This window comes from Dipodomys merriami, unplaced genomic scaffold (genome assembly GCF_024711535.1).
Source record: "Dipodomys merriami isolate MVZ:Mamm:240054 unplaced genomic scaffold, mDipMer1.0.p SCAF_128, whole genome shotgun sequence".
Taxonomy (NCBI): Eukaryota; Metazoa; Chordata; class Mammalia; order Rodentia; family Heteromyidae; genus Dipodomys; species Dipodomys merriami.
Window position 1 is genome coordinate 157,459 of NW_027202582.1, and position 12,348 is coordinate 169,806.

Here is a 12,348-nt window from a genome sequence, read left to right on the forward strand (position 1 = left end):
AATAGCTGTTACCAACAGATAGCAATCTGGACAAATTCAACCTTGTGTTCAATAGTAATTTGTAATTATAGTATAAACTTGATTTGTTAATTATTTCCTTTCTGTAATACTTCAAAACTTTCTGGATTTAGAGAACAGCATGTGCCAGATTCACAAACTAAATTCCAAAGTCACTAGAGACAAACACATCCAAAGAAAAGAGAGAGATTGGAGGCATTCCAGTTTGCCATTCCTCGCTTTTTATTCTTTGAGATGGTAGTCCTAGTCATAAAGTCATGGCCTCTGTTTACATCTTCAGGTATTTCCCTCTAGTAGTTCTAAAGTTTCACAGCAAAGTACAAAAAAGTTTCAGATCCATTTTGAATTGATTTTGTTGTTTGTTTGTTTTTTAGTACCAGTCCTGGGACTTAAACTCAAGGACTGAACACTGTCTCTGACCTTTTGTGCTCAAGGCTAGTAGTGCTCTACCACTTTGAGCCTCAGCTCCACCTCTGGTTTTTGAGTTGTTAATTGGAGATGAGACTCACAGGGATTTTCTGACCCAGGGGTGGCCTTGAATGGCAATCCTCAGATCTCAGCCTCCTGAGTAATCAGGTCTCAAAAAACACAAAATGTTTTGGACGTAGAATAATGGGTCACATGTAAAGGAATTGTTGAGAAAATAAAAACTCCTAGCAAGGAGTCCTGTACAAGTAAATTACTCTCCTGGTGTAGGATGGGTTGCTAGACCCTTCTATAGACTTCTGTTACAAAGGAATATAGGAGAGGTGCCCTTCCTTTCCCCAATTCTCTTTACAGACCCTGGAGACTGAGGCCTTCTAGGAAATGGTCAAAGGTCAATTCATAAGCTAATATATCTTGCTAGCTAAGTTGACTAAACATATTCTGTTCTTGGTTATCTCTAAAAGATCCTGGTTGTTCTTGGCAACAATTTTGTGTTTTGTTTTCTATTTGTGTTGCTTAGTCTTTATTTTTCTAGCGATAACCACATTATTCTATTATATTGGGCAAAACAATGTCATTTGCCACTGGAGATCCAGAAAATGTACACAGCCAATTTTTTTTTCTTTTAAAAAAATTATTTTTTTTTGTCAGTCGTGGGGCCTGAACCCTGGGCTTGCTTGGGTGCTGTCCCTGAACTCTTCAGCTCAAGGGTAGCGCTCTACCACTTGAGCCACCTTGCCACTTCCAGCTTTTTCTGCTTATGTGGTGCTATGGAATCAAACCCAGGGCATCATGCATGCAAGGCAAGCACTCTACCACTGAGCCAACTTCGCAGCCCCAATTTTAAGTTGTAAAACCTAAGTGAGCCTTAAACCTCTTGTAAACAAGTATATGTATGTGTGTGTGAACATGTTCACAAGTGTGTGTATGTGTGTGTGAACATGTCCAAATCTGACATTTTAATATATAAATGTCATGGTGTGAGAAAAATAGTCTTTTCTATCTTTTTCTATGTTTTATGTGATTAAATTTTTAGGTATTGGTGAGTCCTGGAATTATTTACTGTTATGACAAGCAACCAAACAAGGAGAGTGACTCTTGTGTGGATAGAGCTAAAAGAACAACCAAGCCAAAGAAGTAAGAAAGCAGAAAGGATAGGAAAGGGGGCTGGGGATGGGCCATGGGATTCAGAACTCACTGCCAGCTTCTGAGTCCTGATATCCCGTTATTATTTTGGGTGGGGTGTGTTGCGGTCATGGGGCCTGAACTCTTGGCCTGGGCACTGTCCCCCAGCTTTTCAGCTCAAGGCTAGCGCTCTACCACTAGAGCCACAGCGCCACTTCCAGCTCTTTTATTTTTGCTTATGGGGTACTGAGGAATCGAACCCAGGGCCTCAGGCATGCAAGGCAAGCGCTCTACCACTGAGCCACCTTCCCAGCCCTCAATGCATCTTTTGAAGTTACAACCATTAAGGAGAAATGGTTTTCATAGAAGTGTTAAGTGACCCCCGTTATTTTAGGAAGCAAAAGGGAGCAATAAACACTCCAACAGAGACTTTTATCTCTAAAGTCTTAAACTTTTGGTACCCAAGCAACTCATACTTAGGGTAGAAAGTTGATCCTTTGTTTTGCTTAGACATTTTTAAAAATCTTTCCAGGGCCCAGCTCTCAGCCTTCTGGGTACTGTTTGAGCTGGCCTTCCAAGCTTTGAACTCTTTCCAGGTCTCACAACTCCACTCTAGAGTTCCCTACAAATTGAAGCATGTAGTGTTTAGGGCTTGCATTGTATCCAATTCGCACAGGATGATCCCTTCTCTTGTGTGTGGGGTCTTTCACATTAGGATATTTCTCCCTGGTCTCGATGCATCATAAATGTGATGTTAAGACATGAGGATTGCAGGAATCTTCATAACTTGGAGGAAACAAAATTCCTTTGTTTGTAAGCAGAAAAGAAGTGTGCAGTTTTGTTTTGTTTTTTTTTAATGTCACTAAGTATCTTAAAAGCCTATTTCAGTCAGGGGGCACCAGTGGCTCATGCCTATAATCCTAGTTACTCAGAAGGCTGAGGTCTGCCTTATTAAAGTTTCTCATGCTTTCTGGATCTGCCTCTGAAAGGCAACAAGCTTCAAATAGTAGAAGAAGCTCACTCTGAAGCTTTAGCAATGATTCTTGACACGTGAGCTGTCCAACCCCAAACCCAGTAGGTTGGACTGACAGAAACTTTTTTTTCTTTTTTTTCTGCTGTGGGGCTTGAATTCAGGGCCTGGATGTTGTTGCTGAGCTCCTTTTGCTAAAGGCTAGCACTCTAACACTTTGAGCCACAGTGCCACTTCCCATTTTCTGGGGGTTAATTTGGAGACAAGGGTCTAAAGGACTTTGCAAACCATAGATCTCAGCCTCCTGAATAGCTAGAATTACAGGTGTGAGCCTCCAGTGTCCAGCACAAACAGTTTTTAAAAACAAAATACTAGCAATCAGAATGAAACAGCTTATTACACATTATGTACACCAAGTGAGATTTGTCCCAGGCTTTCAAAACAGCTCAACATATGCAAATCAGTAAGTATGACCAATGTCATCAACAGATTGAAGAACACAATATAAAGGAGATCTCAGTAGTTACAGAAAAAAGCAATCAGTGAAATTATAATTAAGACTCTCACTAGGATGACATTGTGCCCAAAAAGAAATATACTCATTACCTGACTTAGGAAATAGTAATGCCTCTGTTCGAGGTCCAAACAATAATACAATTATATTTTTTTAATTCTCAACGAATTAGGTACAGATGGAATACAATGTAGGTAAAGTGAGTGCAGATGGAGCAGAATTTATATAATAAAATACCAATTGATCTTGAAACATTGATAGTTTTTTTTCCCTTAAGATCTGAAATGTGGAAAAGATGAGCACTCACCTCTTTAGCATAAAATGAATATTCATAGCTTGGGTAATTAAGAGAGAAAAGTAAAAATACAAGTTTAGGAAGCAAAAAGTCAAATTGTATCTATTTGTAGATGTAATGTTATATACAAGAAAACATAATTTTTTCAAATCCTCTGAGAACTAAAAATCACTTCTCTTAAGTGAAAGGACACAAAAAAATCAATCTATAAAAATCAATGCAATTTCTCTACACCAGCAACAACCTACCCAAAGAATGAATCAACAAGGCAACAGCTGTAAAAATATAAGATATTTAGGAATTAACTTGACTAAAAGGTAGCACTTCTATGATAAAATTGGTGAAACACTGATGAATGAAATGAAGAAGATTTTATAAGATAACCTGTTATTCATGAATTTGAATTACACCAAAATGTATTGATTTGATCCTAACCCCTCTAAAGGTTTCCTTGGTTGGAGAAACAACAAGAAAATCTAAATTCCAAAGTCTCTACAAAAAATCTATTAAATCAGAGGTAGCTATAATTCAAACACTATCCTTGAGGGTTATAAAAGCTCATGGACAGGAACAGCAACTACACTCTGAGTTCAGGCCCCAGGACCAGTGTGCACACATGCGCGTACACACACACACACAAACACACACACACACACACACATGCACACCTTTCAGAGAGTTATTTGTAAAACAATTCTAGCTAATGGAAATATAATTGTTAATAGATGTTTAGTCTTTTTCAATGACATTTTCTACTGTATTTTATCACCAACTCTTTCCAGTCCATTCTGCATTGAATATCATATATACATACAGACATGTAATATATACTCACATGTATACACAAATATAAACATACATAGATATACATGTGTATAAATACATAGATGTATGCAAAAATATTTATAACAGAATAATTATGTATTTCATTACTTACTAAATTATGAACTTCTTAAAATGTGTCTTAGCCAAGTGCCAATGGTTCCCGCTTGTAATCTTAGCTACCCAGACAGTGAGAGTAGAGAATCATAATCCAGTGTCAGACTGGGTAGAACACTATGAGGCAGACTCTTACCTCCAATTAGCCAGAAAAGGCTAGACTGGAAACCATGGCTCAAGTTGAAAAGGACCAGACATGAGCAAGAAAGCAAGGTGAATGGATGAACCTAAAATACATCATAAATGCGGTAAACCAAGCTCAGAGTGACAAATGGTTTTCTCTCATATGTAAAAGCTAGATATATCTAAAATATACTGAGCCACACAGTGAGATCAAAGGAGAATATTCTTAGGTACAAAGCCTATGTGCCTCTGATAATGAAAACAATATTTATTGAATGAACTCCAAGAAATGAAAACAAAAGTTTTTTCTTTGTTTTTGTTTTCTTATTGTCATGTTTGTTCATTTATCTGTATTTGGGAGGTTAAGGGGGAGCACATAAATGGGGGGACAAAGGGTAAACAAATACAGCAGTGGTACTTACTAGATGCTATGTTGAAAATGAGCTATACAATTTATGTGTGGGGATGGGAGGGAAAAACTGGGAGAGAGTGAGGGAAGAGATGACATTGTCCAAAAAGGTATGTACTCTGTACCTGACTTACATGAATGTAATACCTCTGTACATCACCTTTATAATAACAATTAAAGTATTTATATAAAGAAAGCCAACGGTTTGGGAAGGTGACTCAGTGGTAGAGTGCTAGCCTTGCATGCATGAGGCTATGCGTTCGATTCCTCAGTACAACATAAGCAGAAAGAGCCAGAAGTAGTGCTATGGGTCAAGTGGTGGAGCGCTAACCTTGAGCTGAAGAGCTGAGGGACACAGCCCAGCCCCAGAGGTCAGGCCCCACGACGGACAACAAAAAAAAGAGAGAGAGTATGAGTCCCTGAATTTAAGCTCTACACAAAACAAAAAGCGTGTCTGTAACTTACTCTATTTATGCTATTAGAACAGAAACTGAAATTACTATTTGAATTGATTAATAAAAAAAAAACTATGCAGTTAGAATTGGCTAACTTCTGGCATCATCCAATATTACCACATGGGGAGAAACATAATTTCAAAAAAAAATTTTTGCTATGGTTTGACCAGAAGCAGAAAGTAAGTTATCAATAGGGAAGGAATTTTTTAAATTATGTATTTATTATCTTTAGTAGTATAAAAGGATTCAGCATGTCAGTTTCTGAGTATAATTCATCATGATCAGTAATATTCCTTTCATCATTCTCTCTCATCCCTCTCAACCTCATCCCTCCCCTCCATTTTCCTAGTTTCCTAGAATATGCATTAAATATGATGAATGCATTCTCTCCCACTTCCTGTGTGACTTTATCGACCTCCCTCCCTTTGACCTCTCCCATACACATCTCAAGTATTAGCTGTCTGGTATTCATTGTGTTAGACTGTGAGTTAGTGGTTCTAAAGCGTTCCACCATTTCCATTCTCGAAAATCTAGTTATGTGTTTGCGTACATGTGCATATGATCCCATATGTTTTCCCTTAATATTTACCAATCAGACCTAGCTTCCATATATGAAAAATAATATGCACCCTTTGTTTCTCTGGACCTGACTTATGTCACTCATCATATTTTCCTTTCTTTTTTTCTACAGACTTTCCCTGTTACATTTCTTCATTCCTAGTCTTGTTTAGTGTTTTCCTCTGCAGATTTTCTGAGCATTCTTTGCTCTGCACTGAGACTTTCTTCCTTCCTGTTCTTGAAAGTGGCATGTTGTTCACGGCCAAGAAATCCAAATTCAGCAGAGGATGATTCTGTTGCCACTCATGAGAAAAAATCCCATGTGTTGTTTCCCCAGTGTTCCCATTGCTGTGGTCAAGAAATGTACAGTCCTAGAGTTCCACATCTGATTTTGATACTTTATTGTGTAGACAATATGATAGGCTAAGTCCATGTATTTAAGTACCTGTATTAAATGTATTAGAAGTTCCAGTACTATAACTTATCTCCTGTGGTGTAAATACGAAGTTAAACTACTGTTTACCAATGGGAGAAGCGTCTTTGGTATACACAGGACAGGTTTACGTATATGAAGATCTGTATGGGTTTTTTACCCAACTTCGTTGAGCCTCCTCTATTTTACCTGCCAGTACTGTTTGTTCTGTTTCTGAAGTCACACAAAGAAATGAGTGAGGAGAGTACAATTCAGATTTGAGCAAGAATAAAAACAAATTTCTTGAGTCTCTCATCCCAGGATCCCTTAAGAAAGAGGAAGAAACCTCAAACCTGTGTATAGAGCCTCACTTTGGAAAAGCCTCTGGGAATGGATCAGGATTCAGCCATTCCTAAGGGTTTTAACACTCATTAGAATCCTCTCCCTCTGTGGTCTACATGACCTCAAGCTCTAAGTGCTGCAGAACCACACTCCCCTACACCTAGGAGACCACACCTTTCTACTGTCTCCATCCCTCTATGGTCCTATGGAACCAGGCCCTCTATGTCTTAAGAGACTCTTCCCCTTCTCCTTCCCACAGAGCCACGCCCCTATGTCTTACAAGGCTTCTTCCCTCTACATCCTACATGACTACTCCCTTTCACCTTCTATGGAACTCCGACCCCCTACATCCTCACTAGACTCCCTGCTTGAGCATCGGTTCCATTGGGGTGCCACCGGTCACGCTCCAGCCAGGACAGTCTCTTGGGATGTCTCCTTCTCTTTAGATATTCTACTCAAGCCAAAATGTCTTATAGGGTAGAAAATTGGTCTTAATGGCCCAGTGTTTTGGCTTGTGCCTTCTAGAATGGAACACAGGCTGGATCCCAGGTACCACACCCCCTCTAGGTTCCCTCTCAAAGGCTAGCAATTTCGGGTTGGAAACCAGATCTAAAATCAAAAGAAAAGTATCTGCTTAGAAATTTAGTCTCAGTATCAACTGGACAGTATCAAAGCAAACAAACAAACAAACAAAAACCTAAACTGCTTAGAAACTTGGCCTAAGTACCAATTTAATGAATGCAATCACTGACCCAATAGGTGCCAGGGACTCATGCCTGTAATGCTAGCTACTGAGGAGGCTGTGATCTGAGGATCATGATTCAAATCTAGCCCAGGCAGGAAAGGCCAGGAGACACTTATCTCCAGTAAACTACTCAGAAAAATCCAAGTGGCACTGTGCCTCAAAGTGGTAGAGTACTAGCCTTGAGCAAAAGAAGCTCAGGGACAGCTCAAAGGCCCTGAGTTCAAGCCCCAAGGGCAGCAAAAGAAAAAAAAAGGGTATAAACAGTGCCAGCTGAAGGATGTGTCAAATACAATTAGCCAGGTCTCCCAGGATTATCTCTCCTAAGCCATGAAAACACAACAAAGAGCCATCCCCATGGCTTGGAGTATTGTGGTTCAAAGCTAGGCAGGCAAGAAGGTCCATGACACACATCTCCAATTAACCAACAAAAAGTCAGATGTGACTCAAGTAGCTTAGCATTAGCCTTGAACAACAACAAAGCCATTGCTGTCGGTTATTTCTGATTATTTGTAGTGTTAAGAAACGTTGTGTTTCTTTGTGCAACAGCTGTTCCAGTTCCCACCATCTAAGCTTTGTCTTTTCCTCAGGTTTGGAAGGAGGCTAATTATGATCATCTGTGTGTTGAATTTGGCCATTGCTGACACATGCGCAGCCTTTGCTCCCACCTTCCTCCTTTACTCTGTCCTGCGCTTTCTGGCTGGTATATCCATCTCAGTCATCCTAACAAACAGTATGGTGCTCGGTAAGTACCTCTTCCCACCATGTGCATTTTCCTCACCTTGAATGTGAACTTAATACTCTACTTTGGTTTGAGATGAAAATTCACTGGTGCTGTCTTTCAGGTGTAGAATGGACAGGACGCAAATTCCAAGCCATAACCGTGCCCTTATTATTATGTTCAGCTGGCTTAGGACAAGTATTGTTGGGAGGCCTGGCTTATTTTGTTCGAAATTGGCAGAACCTTCAGCTTGCGCTGTCTATACCTGTCTTCTTCTTACTTCCATTCACAAGGTATGAGCTTTCTTTTAGAAGAGATCTTGAATGAAGGACATAAGAAATTCATTTGGATCCTTGATCAACTTCTGATATTGTGCTCTCCTTATTCATAGCAATGTCTGACTTGAGCAATGGGACAAAAAGTGTTGTTAGGTAAAATTGAGGAAATTGAATTATGTTTGAAGTTACTATGTCAGCAAATTGCAACAGATGCAGTCATACTAAAAATTATTTATGGGATGAAATTCCAGTTTAAAGGAGGGTTCTAGGACTAACATTGTGTCTTAGTGGTAGAGTGTTGCCTAGTATTTATAAGGCCCTGGGCTCAATTCTTCAATAACACATAAACAAAAAAAATTAAAAAAATAAATACAGGAGGGTTCTGTACTAGATAAAATATATCTCACAATATTAAAATTAGAGATTAAAACATTTTTAGTGTAAGCACATACAAAATTTAGTATCGTTATAAAAAATAGTATAGGCTATTTGAATTTCAAATGTGAATGTGTTTACTCTAATTACTAGAATAAGTAACTGTATGACGCAAAAGTGGCTATGAATCGTCTCCTGAATGTTACAGATCTTCTTGGCTATCCTTGCCAGTAGACTTAATTGGTAAGATGGTAATAGAACTTTTGCAAATGTATTTTCCTTCATGAAGAAAACATTTGAGTATGGTATTTCTTTGTCTATGGTTTGCATTTGTATGTACGGTTGGGGAAAAAAAAACGATGGTTTTTGTCTTTGGAGGTGATATTAGGTGACAGAATTGAGACGCAAAAGTCCCTCTAGTGCTGTTCAATTATGGAGCAATATGGATTCCTCAGTTGAAAACCATAGGCAGAATGGACAACTTACATCCTTTGTTTTTGGATCCTCTTCCTTTCCTCTCCTTAAAGAGACTTGAGAGAGTTAAAAAGGGCTATGGTGTTAGTTCAGGACAGAAAGCCTGTTGAGTTAGGAGTGATCCTCAGAAGTGACTGTAGATTTCATTAATACTGTGAGCAAAATCCAGATAAAAAGCATGTGTTCTTTAGCAAACTCATGCATTGTGACATTTGTCCTCCACAAATCTTTGTAATTCTGTGCCCTCATTAAACTAAGGCCGGTTTATCTTGCTGGTGTTCCAAAAGTTACCACAGCCATGAGGATCAGAACTGGCTCTCATCTGAATGAGACATTTAGTAAAAATTAATAATAATTAATTGGGGTATCTGTATTTCAGGGAAATATGAGTGTCCCTCATACACCAGCTCTGTGAGCTGGGTAGTCAATTTTCACAGAACTCACCATAGAGTCAGCATGACTCCAGGCCTGCATTCCCGGAAGCCCAGAGTATCATGTGCAGAGGTCATTTCCTGTTTCCCGAGGTATGATGCCACATGACGCATGATGCTAGTTCTTGGTCCACCTGAATAAATGGAAGGGATGAGAATGAAGGAGAAAGGAATCTGAAGGTTGAAGGGGGAGTGAAAGTGAGCGTGTGAGAGTTGACTACATTTCCATCATCGTCTTTGGTCAGGTGTCTGGCAGAGTCTGCTCGGTGGCTGATTAGCACCAACAAACCCCAGGAAGCCTTAAAGGAGCTGTGGAGAGCTGCGCGCATAAATGGAATGAAGAATTATAGAGACAAGCTAACTGTGGAGGTGAGTGAGATGGCTGTTGGTTATAAGACACAGGGAAGACATAGCCCAACATGTGTACTCCTTAGTGACAAAGATGAACTGTGCTAAAAGCGTTGGACATGTATATTCTTTTTCCTTTCTTTTTTTTTTGTCTTTTCTTTTTTGGTACTGGGGATCGAACCCAGGACGTTGCACTTGCTAGGCAAGCGCTTTGCCACTGAGCTACATCCCAGTCCCAACATGTATATTCTTATTTGAAAGAAGTTAAAAGCACTCTGACTCTTGATTCCTTTCTCCTGAATGTAATTTATGAAACACCCACCACAGAATTTTATTGTTACATTTATTTAATTCAGTTAAAATGTTTCGAGTTAAATGCAGTTGTATATGGGATGCTTCCTTGAGCTATTTTCCTACCTGCCCCTGATGTCCTCTGAACAACTTCACCCTCCAACATAATTCAATGTTTAATTGAAAGATAACCTTGTTTGTTTTTTAATTATTACAATGTAATAATATATATGTATACATTTGGCCTTTGTATTCTGAATAAATATACATGTATTGATTATCGAATCATTCAAAGCTGCTAATTGGCCCCCAGCTAATTGACCAGCAGTGCTGCTGTGTCTCAAAGTGGTAGAACACTAGCTTTGAGAGAAAATGCTCAGGGGCAGTGTATCTTATTTTTTGAAAAAAGCCACAGAGAATCTTTGAGAACAGAATGGGAAAGAGGTCTTGGCAGAAAGGTTGGAGCAAAAGGAGGAAACAGAAGAAACAGAACAAGAGTTATTTAAAACTCGGCTAAATAAACAGTAATATGGACAGAGGTCCTGAAATCTGCAAAGCAAACACACACTTAGAAAATTCTCTCATCTCGGGACTGGGAAGATGGCTCAGTTGTAGAGCTCTTGCCTTTTATGCCTCAGGACATGGGTTGGATTCCTCAGAACCACATAAGTAATATATATATATATATATATATATATATATATATATATATATATATATATATATATATATATATATATATATATATAAGACAACCGGACCCCCCAAAAAAAGAAAATTCTCTCACCTCCCAGGCATTTGGTCACAACCCAACGGCAGAGAGCCATTGTATAAGACCTTGTGTGGACATCTCAACCCCCCCCCCCGCCCCCGCATCATTTGGTGTGGGAGAACACAGCAAGGATAGTGGGGGGGGGGGCTGTTGTTTATTTGTGTGCTGACTGGGAAATCTAACATAGCTGCACAGGAAAGCCAGAGAGGCGGGGAGCTCTGCGGGATTGGAAGCTAGTCAAAGTTGTACTGGGTGGTACAAATTGCTTCCCATCTGGGCAGTGGGCTGGGAGGAGGACACACTGCAGGCTAGAGCTCATCCCATGGGGCATTCTGCATCTCTGGTGTACAGCTCAGTTTCCCTATAACCACACACTCTGGTTGGTAGAAAATACAGGAAGCTGAAGTAGCACACATACTGACCTCACCAAGCAAAGAAATAACAGTTGGGCCAGGAGCTGGTGGCTGATGCCTGTAATCCTAGCTACTCAGGAGGCTGAGGTCTGAGGATCAGGGCTCAAAGCTAGACCGGACAGGAAAATCTGTGAGACTCTTATCTCTAATAAATCCCCAGAAACCCAGAAGTGGTATAGTGATTTAAGTGGTAGAGCATTAGCCTTAAGCTGAAGTGCTGAGGGACAGCACCCAGGCCCAGAATTCAAGCGCCATAACTGACAAAAGGGGAGGAAGGAAGGAAGGTAGGAAGGAAGGAAGGAAGGAAGGAAGGAAGGAAGGAAGGAAGGAAGGACGAGCAGTTGGTACTAATGAAGACATTGCTCTGTGGCTCATGAGATTAGCATCCTTAAGGTCCTGGAAGTCTAACACATTCTTCATCAAATTTTTCCCTTCTGTTTCTTCCTCCTTTTTCTTGATCGCTTAGTTATTTTATGTGTAAGCTGGTCCTGGGGCTTGAACTCAGGGCCTGAGTACTGTTTCCTGAGCTTTCTGCTAACACTTTATCACTTGAGCCACAGCTCCCCTTCTGGTTCCTATTTTTTTCTTTTTTCCTTTTTTTTTCTTTTTTTGTGTATGGTTAATTGGAGATAATGGTCTCACAGACTTTCCTAACCTTGACCCTCTGATTTTTGTTTCCTGAATAGGATCATAGGTACAGGCCACTGGTGTGTGGATTAATATATGTGTGTTATGTATTTTTAAATTTAGATACGTATTATATATAAATATAGAGAGAAATATATCCCCTCTTTTTCCTTCTTTCTTCCTCTCCTTCCTTCATTTTTATTTCTTTACATGTTTTTCTTTCTCTATTTCTTATTTTAATTTTACCCTGTTACAACTCTTTAATGTCATAGTTATGCATTGTTTCCTAA

At 39.5% G+C, this 12,348-nt stretch overlaps 1 protein-coding gene across 1 annotated transcript in view; it reads left to right on the forward strand.

The window, feature by feature from the left end:
* Nucleotides 1-275: 275 nt before the first annotated feature.
* The window catches only part of LOC138824191 (organic anion transporter 7-like), a 30,862-nt gene continuing 18,789 nt past the window's right edge, over nucleotides 276-12,348 (forward strand). The window contains exons 1-5 of the mRNA XM_070017850.1: nucleotides 276-335; nucleotides 1,481-1,581; nucleotides 7,919-8,073; nucleotides 8,174-8,342; nucleotides 9,853-9,976. Of these exons, the coding sequence (XP_069873951.1) occupies nucleotides 276-335; nucleotides 1,481-1,581; nucleotides 7,919-8,073; nucleotides 8,174-8,342; nucleotides 9,853-9,976 (609 nt within the window). The remainder of the gene's footprint in view (nucleotides 336-1,480; nucleotides 1,582-7,918; nucleotides 8,074-8,173; nucleotides 8,343-9,852; nucleotides 9,977-12,348) is intronic.